At 27.0% G+C, this 22229-nt stretch overlaps 1 protein-coding gene across 1 annotated transcript; it reads left to right on the top strand.

Annotated features, from left to right (window-relative positions):
- Positions 1–1723: 1723 nt before the first annotated feature.
- On the top strand, positions 1724–20274 carry LOC135930587 (GATA zinc finger domain-containing protein 14-like). The gene is made up of 2 exons (XM_065467431.1): positions 1724–3905; positions 19151–20274. Exons 1-2 carry the CDS (start codon positions 1946–1948, stop codon positions 19513–19515), a joined length of 2325 nt encoding a protein of 774 aa, XP_065323503.1. The 5' UTR covers positions 1724–1945; the 3' UTR covers positions 19516–20274.
- The last annotated feature ends 1955 nt before the right edge of the window (positions 20275–22229 follow it).

Raw genomic sequence — 22229 nt, 5'->3', positions numbered from 1 at the left:
ATAAAACGGGATATATAAATTATATGTAGTTTTGGTAAATAGCAAGATCATTTGCCGGAATCTGATTCAACAGAATATGTTTTTCCAGTGTGGAGAATAGGAATTTCAGACAATTTGAAGCCATTTTTAATTTACTGGCAATATGGGAATTGAATAAGATATTAAAAAGTCAATATCGTATAACTTGATCATGCGAATTGACGATATAATATTTATACATCAAGGTGTTATATTTTCAATTTTAAATCATTTATTGTACTCACTATTTTAGATAAAATTCTGATTATACCTGAAACATATTCAAGCATGTTTATACCTACCAAATAAATATTGGGAAATTCTGCCAAGAAATTTTGCCCATAATATGTAATACAAAAAAAAATTTCTAAATTTCTGTTTTCAAACGGCTCAGAATTTTTTTTAATGAATTTGACATTTTTATTGTAGAAATGCAGCCTATCATATTAAATTCAGAAATTACTGTAAAATGGTTCAACCTATAAGTAATTTGTTTATATTTCGTCAGTATCGCTAGCTCACCGTTTCGTTTTCGTTCAAATAAAAAGGATTTTGTAAATTGTCACTAAAATTTCTAGGCGCCCTAAGGGGAACCAAAATTAGATTATTCTTGGGGCAGCTAAATTTTATTTGCATAAATATTATATAAATTAACCTAAATATTATCTAATTAGCTGCTTATACACGAATCCAATTTTTAAAAAATGACAAACCTAGTTTGACAAGCTTAGGTTTAATTTGGAAGATTTTAAAGGGCTAATAAAATTTTCGCCCAGGGACATAACACTACCCTGAATAGCTCCTAGAAACTTTTGAGAGCCTTCTAAAAAACTATCAATGAAAATTTTAAGGTAATTAGTTATTTTGGTGGAGTGTAGATAGAACTATATAAAATATTGATATCAATCTGGTTGAAAAAACTCCAAGGCATGGGTCAGTCAAAGCGGGCTTGCCACTGTCTTTTTCATATTAATTACCTTTTGGAATCAAATATTTTAGGGATAACTTTCAATTAACCTATTAGCAATAGCATGTTGCGATGCCTTTTGGAATCAAATATTTTAGGGATAACTTTCAATTAACCTATTAGCAATAGCATGTTGCGATGCCTTTTGGAATCAAATATTTTAGGGATAACTTTCAATTAACCTATTAGCAATAGCATGTTGCGATGAGTAACCAATTTTTTTATATAAGCTTAGTCGCTCAACATTAAAAAAAAAGAAGTTTAATATTATTTATAATTATGAAATGTCAATCTAAAAATAAAAAAAACACAGAATAAAAAATAAACTGTCAATCATATTTTTTTTTTAAAAAAAATATAAAATTTATAATTTCTTATTTATATTTATTATTGATAAAATAAAAATATATTTTTTTTTCCAAATTTTTTTAAAAATATTCTTGTAAATTTTGTTTTATAAAAATAAAATTATCTATAAAAATGTTATAATTAAAAAAAAAATTTATTTTAGTTAATATTTTTATTAATCATTTTTCGATCATAAAAAAAACTTAAATAAATAATTTTTGCTATTTTATTTTAGTATAATACTAAATATCTTAATAAAATAAAATAAAATAAAATAAAAAATACTACATTATAGATTATCATGATAAAATAAAATTAAAATCTTTTTATTATATAAAAATTTAATTAGCTTAGATTTATTATTTAGAGTTTGTTACAAATCAAAAATAGTAGTAAAATGTAATTAAATACCATGAAAATTTAACAAGCAAAAATTGCATGATATTCATTAAAATAAATAAATAAATAATAAATCATATGTGATCCCAATAAATCTATTTTTAAACCCTTCAAAAAAAAGTGAACATATTTTTTTATGATTTACACCGCGGATGTTTTGATTCGTAGATTTAAAGCATCACCCAATCGCGCTACCGCCAGCGTTAAAGGTCAATGGTCACCAAACACTGGCCATCACAGCTATACAATGATTACCGATCTTTCGACGTGCTTCCAGTAGAGACATCACCCGTAATAAATAATCAAATGAACGTTCACTCAGATCCCCAGTATTATTTCGAACCAAATCTCTTATCTCACAGTAACCCAAATTTAGGAGGCCCCGGTCTGGCCGAAGGTACCAGCGACCGCGAAAAATATAAGGCCCATAATAAACGGGGTAATAATGAAGGAGGCGTTCATAACAATGGAGATGATGACCATGTGAGGAGCCCCGCTGTCAATACGCAACCGCTCTTTTTTGTTTGCGATGATACATCATCATTTAGTCAAAAAATTTGTAGAAACCAACCATCGATGAACGTAGAATCCATCAACTCGATTAACGTCAAAAAAGAAATGACAGGCATAGACAGCGACGACTTCAATAACTTTTACCAAGACTTTGGGCGGAATAATCAAAATCAATTAATGCATCAAGGTAACAACATTTCCTCTATTTCGATCGATAGAACAATCGATTCTTCTACGAGCCCTATGGCCTTTATAACAACTTGTGTTACTGTATGCGATAATTCGTTAATTGACACGGCTCCTTGCTTGTATCCTTATTCGGCCCTCTACCCATACCCGTATTCACTCCTGCAAAACCCATCATCCAAGATTCACAGTATTAACCCTTTATATTCATCTTCCTCTTCTTATTCGGCATCATTGGACTATACTCAACCTAAGAGCAAATTCAGCGACATTACAACTATCCACCATAAACAACCGAGGTCTATCGGTGAAATAAAGCCAGAATCACAATCTGATTCGCCTTACAATATCCCTAACGCGAAATCGCTGTCATCTGACTTGCCACCCGCTTACAATAAGTACAACAACGATATACAGGAATACTGTTCTTCAAGGTTCCAAAATACCCAGGATCCATCGATACACCATCATATCTTGCACTACAAGAATCAAAACGAGTACCATCCCCTTTATGCTCCCTCTTCCAACAATCGCACCAATGACCCATACCATTTAGCCAACGCTAGAATGGCACACTATAACCATCACAGAGTTAATAGTCAAGCTTCGCCATATTATCTGAGCGGTTTGAATTCCAACGATTGCCCGACCCATCACCACGTCAATTTTGGCAATTTTTTTTACAACAATTATCCACCGTCGCCTCATCACGCCCCTTCTAGGTACAATAATAACACCTGGCCCTACCCAACTCAAATGACTCAAGAGCCTTCTCATTTGCCTACATTGCATCACCACCATCACCCCAACCCTTATTACATGCCTTCCAACAATCAATGCCTCAACGAAAATTCGGCCGAACCTTCTTATAATTTAAATTCTTCTAACATAATTCTTCACCCTGTACAAAATCACGAGGGCCCATTTTCCAATAATAACGTCAGTAACATATACGGCAGTGGTCGCGATAACGACCTACCATTACCCTTCCATCCGGATAACAAAGTGGGCGAAGAAGAAGGAGGGTTGGAGGCCTCCCCTGACTCTTCTCACCTATCCTCCGCCTCCGCTTTACATCAAAAGGTGCCCCCTTACTGTATTGACGGCGAATTAACTTATTACCAAAGACGCGATGACAGAGGAGGGTGTCACAATTTAACCTCCCTAGATGATAACTGTGATCCAACTAATAAACCCGTGACCCGATGCGTAAAGGAAGACCCACTCAAGGGAACTATTAAAATCAAATCTTCCCCAGTGGTTTACACCGAATACTCTAATTACGGGAATTACATTAGTAATGATGGTAAGAGACATCGGAACAATATGTTACTGTTTCAGTCAACGAGAGACGACGGAGAAGATGAAAATAACCAAAATTTGCCTCATTCCGAATTTCGATCGGCTACCGGTATCAATGACGATAGTTATAACGAAGCCGGTAACGCTTCCCAATCTTCTTGCAATTCTCCGGGTAATTCCCATTTATATGTTAATAATATATCGGATAATTCTTATATATATAACGACCCGGCCCGGATTTTTAAAAAATATATTATATTTATTTTTGATTTTTATAGCTAATAATTGCGATTTCAAATATTTGGCTTTAGGGTTTAGAGCCAGGCCTGCAGGCCTCTGATATATATACCTAAAATGCATATTTATACCACCCCCCCCCCATCCTTTGCCAGTATTTTGCTAAGTTAGCGTTTCCCTTCGTACATTTTATTTAATGCAAGACATTTAAGCATTTAACTTATTTCTCTTTTAAAAGATCTTTTAATAACTGACAATATTTTATATATTTTATGGAAAGTAAGTAGTATAATGTTGTTTAAAAAGCCCACTTTGGATCGATTTTTTTAAAAATGCACCGATTTTGATTTAGCCTAAATAATATTGTGGGAGCCCTCGAGATTTGTTAAATATGACTTACATGATGTTATTTTAGTTAGCTAAAAATCCTTTTAATCGGAGCGTTTTTTTTAAAGAATGACACAAAATCTGGCCTTTTTAACCAACACTAGTGTGAAAAGAGGGAGGGGGGAGGGTAATTTTAATTGGCCTAAAATGGTATATCAAAGAAAACAACCCCTATGAAATAACTTATATGTTTACGAGTATAATTTTTTGCAATTCCAATTTTTCTTTGTCTTAACTCGACCTTGGATTAATTTTAATTTTTTTTTATAAACCAACACAAATTCATGACTTTTTTAAATTAAAAATAATATAATAGGCAATTCAAAATTAATTTTGTTGTTAAAAAAAATATCAAAGATAAACTAAACCTTTAACAAACCGTAATTTTTTAAAGAATAAAAATATAAATTTTTTCTCATAATCTCATTATTAATTAACTTAAAATGTTTGTATGATTTACAGGTATATATATTAATTTTTTTAAGTACGTTAGCCAAATTGTCCTGCTTATTTTCTCATTTTCATTTTTATAAAAATAGGATATAAAAATTGTTATTTTTTTCTTAAATTAGTTAGTTTTCTTTATTTTAAATTTATTTTCTTCATTTCATTTCTTTTCTTTTTTTTTTAAATTTCAATTACTTACCATTTGTAATTTTATTTGTTTTTTTCTTTTATGAAGTTTTTCAATTTTCTTTTTTACTTTTTGAATTAAAAAAAATATATATTTAATTTAATCGATAATTTCCTTTTATAAAATTTTATTTTTTTTAAATATAAATATATATAATATTAATAAAAATAATACATTTTTTTATTTTAATAATTCCATAAGAAAAAAAATAATAATGTAATTTTTTAAACAAAGAAAAAACGAAAAAATTATAAAAAAAAAATTTTTTTGGTTTATTTTTCCACAAAACGGGGTGTTTTATTTTAAGAATTTTTTTTTGGAAAAGATGCGATTTATATAAGAATTTTTACCTCATTATTAGTCTATTTTGAAATGGAATTTTGAGAACATAGGACTAACAGCAAATAAATGAGTGTGATTGAATAATCCATATCTTCCCTCAGAATAGAATGGATAATAAATTTTGGATGATATAGTAAATTTTCCATTTGTATATTTAGAAAAATAACTTGAAAAATATTTTCTTAAATATTGACAGGTAATTTTTGTTTTTTAATATTTGAAATTAAATTAAAGAAATCTAAAAAAATATAAAAATATCTTGGGAAAAAGTTACAAAAATGAAAAATAAATATAAAATATATATATATAAATTTTTTTTATAAAAGATATATATATTAAATTTAATAGATTTTTGTTGATATGTAAAATTCATATAATTTTTGATAATAAAATTTTTATATATTTTTTTTATAACATTTTTTATTATTTTATTAATGTTATAAAAAAAAGATATTCAGTATTTATAGCTCTAGCAGCAATAGTAGTATAGTAGTAATAGTAGCAGTCATATTCATAGTAGTAAAAAAAGATATATAAAAATATAAAAATAAAGAATACTAATAAAATATATTTAAATACACCTCTAAAATTTAATTTTAATGATTTTTGAAACATTTTTTTTTTGGAACATGTATTATTTTATATTATTATAATTATATTTACCATTTATACTATATTACAAGTGATGATAATCGTTAAAAAAAAAATTTTTTTAATACTTTTTTTTGCAATTAAAAATGTTTATTTAAAAAAAATTTTTATTATGAAAATTAAAAATTTATATTATATTATCATCTTTCTTTCAATAGCTACATCATAAAATATATTTAAAAAAAATTATTGCTTTTTCTTTATCCTCAAAAACAATATTCCCATATTTGATTCCTTGATTCTAAAACCCCATTCCATTGTACCCCATCTCAGATTCTTTCTAAAGGTTTCACAAATCATCATAAAATATAAAATATCCTCAAAAAAATATTCCCAGATTTTATTCCTTGCTAAAAGCCCCATTCCATTGTACCCCATCTTAGATTCTTTCTAAAGGTTTCAAAATTTGTTACAAAGATGTCATAAAAAATGACCATTTTAAACTTTTATTTTTACTAACAGTTTTATTTTATTTTTTTATTTGAAAATAAATAAAAAAGATATAAAAATTAATATATTTTTTTTTTGTAATTATTTTATATATTATAATTATTTTATTAAATTCAATCTTTGTAAAAATTAAATATCCAGAAAATTTGAATAATGTTATATTTTAAATTAAATAATAATAATAAGGGAGAATTTTGATGATTTAAATCAAAATCAATGGCAAAATTCAATAATCTTGCAATTAAAATTATAAAATATATATAAATATTTTCCTGCAATTTTAAATATTGTATGTTTTACTTTTACACGAGTAAATAAATAATAACTTGTCATTTTATAATAAAATGTCTTCTTAAGAATCGTTAAAAAAGTAAAGAGTGATTATTGATTGTGGTCACCTCAAAATGGGTATTTATCTCATAACTAGAGTTGTAAATTTCCCCGAGAAACTATAAATGAGGGAAATTTGTGGAAAATAGGAAAAAAAATGGGAAATTTCCGTAAGAAAAAAATTTTTTTTTACAATATTGATTTTTTTAAACAATATTATGATATAATATCAATTATTTAATTTGTTTCAGACTCTCTAAAATCGATGAGCCATTTGTAATTTGTCTCGCAATGTCTCCAGAAAATCGGCTTATTAACATCTAATTCTTTATCAAAATTCTTTGTCTTTAAAAATTTTAAATATATGACCAGGATAATGTTATGTCCTAGCGTCAAAAAATTTTCCTTTATATATATTGCTCGATCTATATAATTTCGTTACGGGAGAGATTTTTCTGATGTGAATAAATAGGAGAATGCATATGTTTAATTTTTCCGCTTCCACTAACGTCTTTTCGTGTAAAAATGACTTTATAAAATTGCATAGTTGCGCAAATATCATTTAAAAAAACTATTTCATTACCTAGAAGATTAAATCTATAATATTTTTTTTAAAGATACTTATTGATTATCAAAAACTATACTGTCCAACGAGTTGGGCTAAGAAATCTTTAATGAAATCTTTTAAGTATTTGTTTTTAAATATGTAAAAGAATGATGAATTTTACATATTTTTTTTATAATACTTTATGCGCTTTCTCAAATTTAAGTTAACAATATTTTATCTGTTAGGTCCTTTAACAATAAATTAAGTCTACGAGATACAGACCCTAATTCAATTAATTGGATATTTATTTCTCAAAAAGGAATTATAATGTTATTTTTATGTTTCCTATTTCTTCTACTTTAATAAATTTACTAGACATATATTTTTTGTATGCATATTGGTTCCTATTGCAAGGTAAGGGGGGGGGGACTTGATTCCATAATATTTTGATAATATATATACGAATTATATTATTTATTTTCTTTAAAATTCAATAATAATGTTGTATACATACATAATACAGGCATATATATATACTTGGCCAAATAAATTACAGTGTTGTGATGATTTAATGAAACGATTGACGATATAATTAAAACACATGCATATATAATTATAATCTTTACAAATGTACAACAAAAGAAATAATAAAAGAAATTTCAATTATGCTTTGTCTATATTTTAATTATTTTTGCAAATATTATCATTTTATATGAATGGGTTTGAATTTAATCGTCAATATGTTTCATTAAATCATCAAAACACGGTAATCGGTATAATATGTTAAATTGACGTCTCAAAATAAAAAACATTTAAATGGACATGTAAAGTCAAAATATAATATGAAATTATTAGACAGTAAAAAAAAATAAAGATTTACAATATCAATTGAAAATAACAATATATTATTTTTACAATAATATAACAGTTCCCTGTCAACTCTTATATTTGTCTGCCCATCATTTTACTTAAATTTAGGTGACTATATTTTTTAATCCTTTCATATTCACTGTTTAAAATTTTTTTTTACTGGGTAAATATTTTTAGAACATTTATGCAGTTTTTTTAAAGATTAAAATAATTTACACGTTATACATTTTATGGAAAATGAATGGTAAATTTAACATAAAAATGCCTGCTGCGAAATTATTAATTATATTTCGTAAATTTATTTTTTGAAGTCATTATTAGTTGAAATTAAAATTAGAAGAGAAAGTTGGGCTATCCTATATCTGTAACCCCTTCAATCCTTATCCTTATTTCAGTAATTATTAAAAAATAAAATAAAAAATTCTCTTCCTAAGATCATTACTCTATTTGAATTAAGCTATGATTATATTCAAAGATTAACCTATATCAAAAATAAAACTCAACCTTGATTTATATGTATGAACCAAATAGGATAAAAAAATATTTTTCTAAAAATACTATTAAAAAAATCTACATAATATTTGATCAAAAAAAGAACATAAAATTAAAATTGGGGAAACTATAGGGAGGAAATTACCGATTTTTGGAACTTAGACATATATTTTAAATATACTGAGACGCCGATATATTTAAAACTAGAGTTGTTAAACGGCTCGTTTTGAGCCGATTTTTTGAAACGGCTAACTCAATTTTTTAGCCAGAAAAATATTGCCTAAGCCTCGAGATTTCGATAATATATGTCTAGACCTTTAAGAGAAGAGAAGAGAAGAGAAGAGAAGAGAAGAGAAGAGAAGAGAGGAGAAAATTTCTTTCTTTCTTTCTATGAAATTTTGGAATTATGTGAAAAAATAAATTTAACGAAATTACCGAAGATTTGGGATCACATTATATTAATTTAACAAGCTGCTCCTCCCTTAAACTTGAGATCTGCAAATTCTGGCCCCGGGCTGGGGTCAGGTGGTACGTAAAAATTCATGGGCCCGGCATGAGATAAAAAATTTAATATTATAAAAATATCAGGCAAAGTAGTATCGCGAAATCCCTGAGATTTCGTAAAATTTTAATATAGCCCGGGGCATTAAAATTTTGATTGATTTTTTTTTATTTTTTTGAATTTCAAACTTTTCTAATATTTTGAATTTACTATTTGAAAGATAAATTATAATTATGTTAATTTTTTTTTTGTATTTCTTTAAGAGCTGTCTAACAAAAAAAATTACTTAAATTTATAAATAATATATAGTAAATTAAACAAGTTTTAATTTATGATTACGAATTCGATAACAAAATACACAATATATACATTATATACAGATATCGAACTGATTTTATAAAACGGGTAGAGATAGGTAACCATAGAGGAGAAAGATATCAAAAGCCCTAATTGACATTGGAGGGAAATATTAGGTATAGATAAATATCTAAAAAAATGTTTTTACTGGAAAATACACAAAGAAAAAAATTAGGATTGTTATGGATTTTTAGTAAGATTTAAACGAGCAGGGATTAATAAATGTTGCTGCGCGATTTGTACAAATTCATTTAACGGGTCGGGCTTCGCAGACCTCTATTTTAAACCATGTGAGAGTATACCTAAACCTTTGTTTCGTTTACGAAACATTTTACATGTATATATATATATTTAGTAAAAAATTATATTAAAAAACCTATATCCCCATCAAATCTCTCTTAAAAAATAATAACCAACCTTAAAAGTTTAAATCCAGAATGACTTGTAAAATATTTTTCTTGTCTATGCCCATATATTATTCCTAACATTGATCTATAAAGCCCTTTTATAAACCGCCCATTTTTCAATCAGAATTAATACATCATTTTTTATATACTTCGCCGTGAATTCAACGCTAACTTGTGAATTACAGGATAAGTTTGTTTCAGTTTCGGGTAGACCTAATCTTTTATAGTTAATAGATTCCACGTTCAATTTTATTTCTTTTCAGCCATATCTGGGGATAATTTTAAATCTAGATTTTATTAAAATCTTTTATATATATATATTTTGTCATAAACATCCACTGTTTTTTTTAATCGTATTTTGATAGATGGTTTCAAAAAAAAAGAAGAATATCGAAATATGTTATGTTTAAATAAATAATTATCGGTTTTATCGAGTACCCGGGTTTTATATCGGGCCGGCATTTGATCGGATTTTGTACGTTTCTTGCCCCTTAGAAGTATATATATTTTATTTCGATCAGTCATTTTTTAAAATATTACTTTAACAGCTTTTTCGAGATATTTCTCAACTGGTGACATTTTGTTCTGGTCAATTCAAACATTTATAAACTTTTCAAGACTTTTGAATTCCTAAACACTATAACATAAAAATACAAAAAAGGGTTAAAAATAATTAAGCTCAACATCTCTATAGGCAAATAGAAAGAAAATTTTTGAATGATTAATATTATAACGAATAATTTCCTAATTTTATTATTTAATTAAAAAGAGTCTTATCTTGCATTCACAGATAGCTCGAATTCATGGCTAAGTGTAAATGCAGAGTTGGAGGCTTTAGATTTTGGGCTTCTGACCATTAAGTGTTTTGGCTTATTCAGAAGATGCAAGAAGTTGAGTCTACGATCAAAAGAAATAGATGGTATAGTACAAAGGAGTATATATTTTTTCTTTGACAATTCCAGAATTAATAATTGCTATTAGAAGGGGCAACAATATCAATGCAAGCCAAATCCCAAGACATGTGGCTGCCGTATGCCATGTAGCGGGAGCATGATCGGCTGTTGAGAAGTGACGAATCTCGAGGTTCAAATTGTGATAGAACAGTCCCCCATATAATGCACTCTAGGTGATTTACTAATTGTTCCATTCCTTGTATTCAATTTATTGATAAGACAATGGAATAGATGCATATCTCAATCATCCCTCACATCTTTGGGAATAGGCTTTACCAGGAGTTTGTTAGAGGGGATATTAGGTAGGGTTTTCCCCATAAATTTTATCATAGGGGGGAAAATATTATTAGCTTGGAATGATATTTATAAGGACATGTAACTTTCAGAAGGGATAAATGTCTTTACACTTTCTCTACGCAGGACATATATCTCGGGATTTATAAGTGATTAGATGCGTAACTAATGACCGAAGGTCTAAAAGTAAAGAATCATCTGATCATGATACGACAACTGCATCTTATATGGATAATTGTTACCACTAGATTCTTTATCAGACCAGCTTCATAAGGCACAGTTGTTCATTTTATCAATAGGGTTATAATAATCTAATGGGCTTTTTTTTTTAAAAAAAATCAACTGAAGGCGCGTTAAAGATCTTCTAGAGTTTAAAGTGAACTCAGCTAATAAAAACACGCTCACTGTATATCTTCTAGCTGGTACTAATGTTGTTAAAACTTCATATCCAGGAAAATTTTGCCTAACCGTCGAGATTTCGCTAATAGATCTTCTATCCTATGTGCCATCTAAGAGCAAAATCTTTAGGCTTTCATAATATTTTTCTGGATAAAATATTGAGTGAGCTGTTTAACAACACTAGCTGGGTACACCCCAAATATTTCTAGTTAAAATCGTATGTTTGGGGGAATTCAGTGCGCCTATTTTCTAAAAATCGAATTTATCAATTTAAAACATAAAGCGTGTCTAGAATCTAGACTAATCTAGGCATCAAATTTTATTGTTTTCCCAAAATTCTGATGATGGGTAATTCGTTTATAATGGCTAATATGAGATAATCAGATTTTTAAGTCATCTTGACGGTTTCACAATCTCGTAGATTGTTCCATTTAAGACTGCAGAAACGGAGCGTGTTGTAGAAGGCTACAATGGTCGGGGTTTTTTTATAGCTCGCCCAGGCCTTTCTAATAGATTTTAAACATTGGTCGGCGGAGCGAACAGGTTAAATTTTATGAAACAATGGGCGAGCCTTTGGGTTAAAACCATAAGATATATACTGGGGTAACATTTTTTGGTAAAGCGATAGTTTGATTGTAATTATTTTTTGGATTTATACATCATTATTTGAGCGCGTTTTATCAAATTTTTTTAAAAAAATGGGGTTTTTCGGAAATGCATTCCAATTAAATGTAGAATACCCACCCTATAAATTCCAGACAATTTATGACACAAGAAAACTTAAATTTACATTAATTTTTTTTCATATAATATTATTTCCAAATATTTTTAAATTGTAAATTTCTTCAATTTCTTTTTTAATTATTCATTAACTATATTTATCGCTCGAAAATGAGTCTGAGGGTCCAAATGTTCTCCTAACTAAGTATAACAAATAATTTGCAAATTGAATAGTGAAAAAATCCAACAAATTCTATCTATTTAAAAAATAATACCAGAAGATCGGCTATTGGATATCTATGATTAAAATTATGCTTATAATCAAAGGGATACGATATGCATTACATAATTAATATTTTCTATTGATGAGGAGGGGGGGGGGTAGGTATTAGGCAAAATTTGACCATAGATAAAAAAAAAATTTATTTAGGCTTTGCGAAAACCTTTTTTATAAGAAGATATTTTAGTTATATTAGAATTATTAATAAATTCATGTGAATTATATTTTTGAAAACCAATATTATAATAACAAAAACATATGGAAATCTAAAAAAAAAATTATTTGTAGGCGTTTTTATACTTTGTTTAATTTAAAACACACATTCTAACCTCAAGAGAGAGAGAAAGAAAAGAAAGAAATAATTAGAGAACAATGATTATTATAAAAAGTTCTCAACTCTTTGGCATGACACAAAATGAACAAAGAATATTGATAAAATACCTTTTCATTTGTTTATTCCTCCCAGAATCAATAAATCATATCGGCTATCTTTCTAATTTTTTTAAAAAAAAAAAAAATTTTGAATATATTTGCGAAAAATGCGTTGATTAGATTAAACTTCTTTTTTTTAATATTAGTCTATCTATATATATTCTTTGATCTTTTTGATTTTTCTAATCTAAAAATCATTTGAATAAAAATGGGAAAAAAATTATGTTTATTATATACCAATTTTATGTACGCCAGATATTCTTAATTTTATTTTTGCCTAGAGAGGGATTAAAGATCCTTATGATCTTATAAAAAGAAATATAAATTCAAACCCCTATCTATACCCATCTTTGATGTCAGCTGACAATGAAAAGAATATGGTGGGAAAATGTTCTCCCATTTTCCATATTAGTTTATTTATACATTTTATTTGTTTTTATTCTTTTCAACTCTAAGAAAATGATATTCTCGGTTATTTTTTTTTTATAAACCTTTTTAAAAGAAAAAAGGCTATTATACGTCATAACGGGGATACGGAATCCGTGGGGATTCGGAATCTTTCGATTTTAAATCATTTATTAAGGGCGATTCTTAGATTTTGAAGATTACATGAATTGTATTTCGACAGAGTACCACAAACTGTAGATTTCAAACAATTTTGCAATGAACTTTAGAACTACTCCTAAATTTATATTAATTTTTATATATGGTTGAAATTTATAGGGTAAATACTCTACACATGCAAGAATACACTTCAGGTTAAATTGGATTTAAAAATTTTTTTAAATCGCCCTCGGTAAAGGATTTAAAATCAAGAGATTCCGAACCCCCATGGATTCCATATCCCCATATGATATATATAAATATAATAAGTCTAACTTATAAATGAAGATAAGACACGATAAGTAGGGATAGGTTCTAAATCGCTAAAAATTGGGAATTTCGCTTGGAAAAATTTTAAAATAAATTTGTAATTAATACTAATTAGATGCTAGGGAAGTAAACACTTGTATTTAAGTTGAGTTTTTTTTAAAAGAATTACTAAAAATGGAGGAAATATTATCCATATTCCCAATTTGATTTCGCGATTTAGAACGGGAACCGATAAATATATAATCGCGAGAGATTATGTCCAATGATTGGTAATGAATCTATCTTATATAAAATTTTTAACTTTGAGGTCTAAACAATCAGATATTATATAATACGAATATAGTTGTGTCTAAATGTTTTTTGGAAATCATTTTTTTTTCTTCTTCCCTTTTAAATCCCATCTTCGGGAAATTGAACAAAACTAAGTTAAAAAATTTCGTAAACACGCACAGTTTAATTAAATATAAGTTATAATGTTAAGTTTTTGAAGAAGAAAAAAAAGTATGCTTTTTTGTTAACGAAGACCAGAGTTTAATAATTTTAACACATGGGTATTGGAAGGAAGAGAATATTTCTAGTTCAGTTAACCTATCTAACCAAATCTCAGAACCGACATTCACTCAGACTAGATCTTGTTTGGACCATGATTTAAAAAAATTTTTGCCTGATTCATATTGACTAAAGTTTCGAGGATTTCGCTTATAGGAATCCCCAACCTTTTTGCCAATCTATAAGCAAAATTTTTGGGCTTGTGTAACATTTTTTCTGAATTAAATATCAGGTTAGCGATTTTTAGAAAATCGACTTGAATTGAGTAACAAATACTACATAATATTATCTTGGCTAATATTTTAATCGGGCCGGGCCGTTTTTTAAATATGGCGGTCGGTTTAACAACACTAACTTGAGTCGTAATATTTTTTTGGGAATACGCCCAATGACATATAATAATACCTAGACTCACGGTCACGATGCATTCATTAAAAGTGTGCATCAATCAAAACAGCTGGGGACGCCATTTTGGTTACCCATATCGTTATTAAAAAATTTTAAACGAGAGACCAATTTATTCTTATGTCGCAAACTTTATTCAAAGAATTGCCTGATCATCGAGGAAGCAAGTTATCAATTTAATAGTAAGTTTTTTAAACATGAGAATTAGTACATGGGTTACCAAAATGGCGGGTTTAGCTGATTCGCATTTAAGCGACGCTTTAGGTTATTAATTATAATGTCATTTACGCCATAATCTCTAACATCACTATATTATTATTGAAAATAAGCAAAATATTTTTTTTTATCAAATTTGTTTTTATTTTTTCCTACCCCTAAAAAAAATAAAAAAAATAATAAAAATACGAAAATTATAATTAAAAAAGTTTATAATGTTAAAAAAATATTATATTTACTTTTTCCTGATGTTATTTATTATAGGGGCGGTGATATAAACACAAGAAAGAAAAACTTTTATATTTCAAAAATATAATAATAAAAATATAAATTTAATACAAAATATTATATAAGAATTTGAGGATAAAAAAGAAATAAATTGAAATGAAGTACATTATATATAAATTTTTGATTTTTTCCCATTTTTATATTTTTGTAATTTTTTTTAAAAAATGAAAATTGTCTATATGTCTAAAAAAAATATATAAAATATAAATGAAACTTATAAAGAAAGAACAAAAGAAGAAAGAAAATAATATTTTTATTTGATATCTGTACCGCCCAGTAAATCATTTATTTTTGTTTATGTTTATAATATATATTATATTAAAGATAAAAAATTTATATAAACCCCCCTTTTTTCGATATTATATATTTAAAAAACTTGTTTAATTTTACGCTTTCTTATGCCCAATAATTTTTATAATAATTTTATTTTTTTTCGGTAAAATTTTTGAAAAAAAAGGTTGACAAAGAAGAAAAAGAAAGAACGGGCGGTTCCCGTTTCTAAATCGCTTAAAATGAGCTAAAATATTGTGAATCTCGCTTATATCTCCTAGAAAACTTTTTAAAGTAAATTTAAAATTAACAACACTCGTATTTAAGTTGAGAATTTTAAAAAAATCGCTAAAAATGGAGGAAATATCATCCATATTCCAAGTTTGAATTCCCCCAAGTTGGGAGTAATGATAAAATTTCCACTATTTTTTTTAGTAATTTTTCTGAAAACTCGAACTTAAATACAAAGTGTTTACACTTTTTAGCATCTAATTAATATCAATTAAATGTAAAGAGAAATTTCCAATTTTTAGGCGATTTAGAACCTATCCCGAACGAAAGAAAAGGAATTGATTTAACCGATTTTAAGTTTAATATTATGTGAATCTCGTAGATTTCGCGAATTTAGATTGTTCCAAAACTCCACAAACCTTTCTTCCATTATGAGCTTAAATCTTCCAGTGTTCCGTAAAATTTTTGAATTGGCCGTTTTTCTTTACAAAACAAAAATTCAACCGTTTTAAACAACATTAAAACGAGAAATAGAAAGAAAAAAAGGTATATTAATAATATAATGATAATAATAAAAAAAAGCTTTTTAACTCTTTTTATTTTGTAATTTATAATTATATTTTTTTAAAGAAGTAGAAAATTGTAAAGAAACCGCCTTTCAAATTTTCTAGCTTATGAATATTTATTCGTATATATATAATTTTATTTATTAAGATTTTTTTTTAGCCGAAAAAAATATTTTTTAAAAAATATTTGTTTTTTTATTTTGTAAAAGAAAAATTTATTATTATAATCGCGATTTTTTTTTTGTTTTTTTTGATGATGATTGATTGGTTAGGAATCTGCATGGCCGGGCAAAGGTATTCCGATGCCGACATCGGCCAAAGGAAGGGAGAAAAGATGAAAAAAAGGGAATTAAATTTAAAAAAAAGAACAAAATAAAATGATTAATTTATTATATATACAATTGGATTGGATAATATAATTTATATAAAAGGGATTGAAACCGCTCTCGGAAAAACTTATTTATTTTTTTATTCTTATAAAATAATAGTATAGATTAAAAAAAAAATTTCAAAATGAAAGAAAACACATTATAAAATGTTTCAATTATTAAAAATTTTAAATTAAATATGTATTATATATTTTTTATATGTATGTATATAATTTCATATTTCAAAAAAAAAATAAAATAACCGACTGTAAATCATGGTATATTATATATATATGAATTTCAATTTTTAAGTTATTGTTCTTTCTTTTTTTTTGATCCTTGGTTAATAAAAGTGTTATATAATTATAATAGTTTTATAATTTGAATACATATTTTTTTTTTAAGAAAATAATTGTTGGTTTGGTTATTTATATATAAAACATTAGTTTTATTATTAAAACGGCCTTAACTCAATATTCCCGAAAAAAAAATATTACACCAGCCTGAAGATTATGATTTATAGATGATAGCACAAAGGTTCGGATATCTATTAACGAAATCTTGAGGGATTAGTTAATTATTTTTCTGCCTAAAAAATATTCGAGTTAGCCCTTTTTTAAAAATCGGCTCAAAATGAACCACGTTCCCCTTTCATCTTACTTATTTTGTTTTATGCTAGTCCCAATCCGATAAAAGATATTCTCTAACCGATCCAGAGGATTTTATTCAGGGATCCGAGACCGAGTTCTGAGCTATGATCAATTATGCGAAGTGTGCCATTTTTACCCCATAACCCAGGGTTAAATGGCCAAGCATTAGGATAAATTGGTTAAAATAAAATTGAATTGTTCTATTGAACAAAACATTGCAATTTTTGACATTCATTTAAAACAAAAATAGCACATTTTGAGTGTTCCTATTTTAGGCATATCGTATGTATTTCAATTATTTTTACCCTTTGCGGTTATTTTTAAATTTATTCCAAGTAACCGCAAACTATTAATTTTTCTTTTTTGTTCAAGAATATCTAATCGAAACATATTTTAACCATTTTACCCATAATAACTTTACCCTAAGGTGATATATTACATAAAACGTTATTGGGTGCTTTTAGTTAAGCTATAAGATTTTGATAAATTTATATAGCTATGACTTTAAGGAACACGTATGGAAATTATTTTTAATTATGAGTCTAGATATATTTCGCCAAAAACAAAACTAGAGAATAATTTTATATAATTTTTGGGTAAATAAGGGTTTTTGGTAAAATATATCAAACCTGGAAAGTTTTTTCAAAAGATGAACATAGATAATAAATTTAAATATAAAAATAAAAATAATATCCTCACTTCCAAATTTAAGGTCTTTATGCTCAAGGGGTTAAAAAGTTATTCGTGTTACCATTTTTACCCGCTCAATCATACCCCGGTCTTCCCTATTGCTTTATCGCAAACCTCAATTTACGTCCAAATCAATATCGCCAAAAAATCTTAACTAACCCTCGAGATTTATAAGAATAATCCCCAAGATTTAGCCAAAAAAAAAGGATTTTACCAATTTTGATTTAGTCATAAAGCGCTTCAAGTGTCGGTCTTGCCTGAATCATCTAGTATTTTGAGAAAATGAGGCGTTTAGTAGTGTATTAAAACTGCATTAATTATAATAGCCATAAATTATATATAGGGTATCGCCTTAAAATATTGAAAAATGTTCGGAATTTATAAAAATTCGTAAGTAGACAATACAATTTTTAACGTACAAAAAGTGCGAAAACTTTGAAATATCTCTATTTTTTGGAAATTATTAATTTTTTTTTGGTTTGCGCCATTCTTTTTAGCATCATAAAAAAATTTAGGCTCATCATTCTCCTGCAGATTCTTTTGATCCAACTTAGTATTCCAACCCTTCCAATCTCCTAACTTCTTCATTACTCTTATTCTAAAGGTTCTTTAATTATATACAACAATAATGCTAGTATGTATATACAGACATTTTGATAAGGTGATAGTTTGATAGGCCCGACATGTACAGTAGGTTTTTTCCATTTTAAATCATTAATCGAGCGCCTTTTATTAAAATTCAAAGATGTGAATTTATGGAAACGCATTCCAATATGTGTAGAAATACCCACCCTATAAATTATGTTTCCATATTTTTTTAATGTAAATTAAAAAAAATTTTAAAAGTTCAATTATATATAATTGTCTGAAATTTTATACGGTGGGTATTATTATACCTATTGGAATGCATTCCATGATAAAATCGATGATTTGAAATACAAAAAATAACAAAATTATAAAACAATGCTAAATCAAACTATCCGCCTAACTGACATTTTATAATATTAATATTTTATTGATTCTATAGAATGGCCTACCAACGGTAACAACCGCAAGAAACGACGACCTTACACCAAATACCAAACTCTGGAGCTCGAGAAAGAATTCCTCTATAACGCGTACGTTTCCAAGCAAAAACGCTGGGAATTGGCGCGAAATCTCAACCTGACGGAGAGGCAAGTCAAAATTTGGTTTCAAAACAGGCGGATGAAAAACAAGAAGTCTAGTCAAAAGAACGGCATGCTATTAGCGGGTGACGGCGGTGGCCATCATCATAACAATAGCAGCAATAATAGCTTTAACGACAATGGTCACCAAGGTATGTTAAACCACCACAATAGCGATATCAGTATTACGGATTCACTATCCAATTTATCTCATATGATTTATTAAATATTTTTAAATAAAAAAATAATTAACGCCAAAATATACTCAATTTTATATTATATTTATAATAATAAATAAATTTATTACAACTTAAAATAATTTTCTTTTAAACTTTTGTAAATTTTTTGCTTTTTTTTTTAACCTTCTCCTCTCGCTAAAACAACGAAAGCGTATAATAATTATTTTTTGTTTGTCACCCATTTAAAAAAAATGTAAATTTTTATAAAAATTCGTTGAAATTTATTGCTGGCCCAAGTAGCCATCTCCCAATTGCCAAATCAAAGATAGTAAATCAAGAATTAGATAATTTTCCCTACTTCTGACAAATAGAAAATTTTAAAAATTATAACCACCAAAAAAAACATAAACCCTTTTTATTTTATTTTTATTATAAAGAAAGGTCTTTTAAAACGCATTTTAAAGTGTTGGCTTGGCTCAAAAAAGCCTTCTATTAAGTTTCTAAGAAGATAGCAATATTCTTTATATTTTGTGCAAAAAGAATGTGATACATTAAATAATTAAAATAAAACATTATTTTTTTTTGTTGACAAATAAAAAATAAAATTTTTATTTATTATTATTAATTTTATTGATTTTTTTTAAAGTTTTAACCCGCCACCATTTTTAGCAAGATTATTCTTCAGAATTTAATTTTTTTTTAAACCTATCGTTTTTTTGTATTTTTTTTTTTTTGCAATTAGAAAAGACAATTTTTGTGTTTTTTTTTTATCGATCCTCCTTCTGTAACCCTAACACCTAAGTGTTCCATGCAATGACAATTAATACTACTCTAGATGAGGATTCATTTATTACATTGAAGTCAGCTTTAGTCATCAATGAATGTAAGTTATAGTTTACCTACATTTCTTCGAAATGCATTTTAATTGCCTTCGTTGTGTATGCACTACACTCTTTAATGTAGTTTAATGATTTAAAACAGTCTGGGTTAGTAGGTATTATATGTCATTTATTTATCATAGCTTTTATATATAAAATGGTATAAAATTAGTTGCTGAAGAAGGCTTAGGGATAGGGTACGAGGGAGACAAAACAATATAGGGTTTTTAAAAAAGGGACATTAATTTTATGATTAAATAAAATTGCTATGTGTATAATAAATATAACTATTAAAAATTTATTTATATTTTCTTTTTTTTAATTAGAATTTTCGTTACTAATATAAATATTTTTTTATTACAATATTGTACACAACCATAACGTTTGTAATAACTTATTTTATATTAAGTAACTATATTTATTAATATTAAGTATACTTTATAGATTATAATACTATATACCATTATTATCATCTACGATATTTATATACTCATTCATAATTTAAGGCAAAAAAATGTAATAATTTTATATGGTTTTTAAAAAGATAAATATTATATATTTTTCAAACCAAATAAACTTTACGGAAATATTTTTTTGAATAAAAAAATATATTGTATGAAAGAAAGAAAGAAAAAAAGAAAGAAATTTACATTAAATTGTAACCCTAAAGGAGTTTCCATCAAGCTCCTGAGACTCTAAACTTATAGATTGTCTAATTTTTTTTTTAAAAAATGTATAGAAAAATTACCACATTTATGAGGTAATATTTTTCTTTTCAATTCTAAAATGCCAAATTAAATCATCGACAAACAAAAATGAAGGCAAAATTTTCACTCAAAACCCTATTACAAATTTATAATACTTTGACGGTTTTTTACCGGGGGATGATTGCGCCATATTTAGGATGAATAGAAGAGGTGTGGTTAAGAAAAAAATACTAAATAATGAAAGAAAGAAAAGAAGATGAAAAATCAGTAATAACCCCCATTATATAAACCAAATTCAAATTGGTGTGACAAGTATAAAAAGTAGCAAGGTCGGTCGGGTGTAATTTCCTAGAGTTTATTATATATATTTTTTGTCTGTCTGCTAGCAGCCATATGACTGCCCCTACTCTTATCACTTCAATAGTTCACTCTAGAAAACCCTAGTATGTGCAGGAGTTGATTTATGTGATGTGGATAAGCATTAGGACTATTGGGGAGGGATGATTAGCTTTAAGCAACATTCTTATTCTTACTGCCCCTCTAAGCGTAAAGTTATTATTAGGGTCCAGCTTAGATTTATTTTCATTAAAAAAAGACAAAATGACAAATGGTTAAGACTATTACTTTTTTTTGTGTTTTTACTAAATCTATATGCTCACTTATAAGATTAATCAGCCCATTCTATTTATTGTATTTTGTTTTTATATTTAAATAATTATTTGATTATAAGAGCTAAAGGGTGAGTTTATTTTTATTTTTTAATATTATTCGCGATTAGAAATTAACTTGAAAAAAAAGAAGGTATATTCGAAATAATTTAAATTCTAAATTAAGCCTATATCGCCATTAGCTGTAATACCTATATTATATTATTTTAAATTCGATGTAAAACACGGTTATGAAATTACTTAATACTATAGTTGGGTAATAACTATATTTTTTAGCCGTTTCAGTCAATTTTCAGTCGGCTAAACCTAGTTTATAGACGAAAATTGACACTTTGATCTCGGGGGTTTTCCTTAAAAAGATAGCATGACACTTTGATCTCGGGGGTTTTCCTTAAAAAGATAGCATCTCAAATTTGAAAAGACTGATATAAATTAATACGCCTTAGTTTTAACGGATTTTTTTCTGGCAGTTGCCTGAAAATTGAGCCGAATTAGCCGACATTTAGCC

This window comes from Gordionus sp. m RMFG-2023, chromosome 5, assembly GCF_954871325.1.
Source record: "Gordionus sp. m RMFG-2023 chromosome 5, tfGorSpeb1-WG-v2, whole genome shotgun sequence".
NCBI lineage: Eukaryota > Metazoa > Nematomorpha > Gordioida > Chordodea > Parachordodidae > Gordionus > Gordionus sp. m RMFG-2023.
This window is presented reverse-complemented; position numbering and strand designations above follow the sequence as displayed.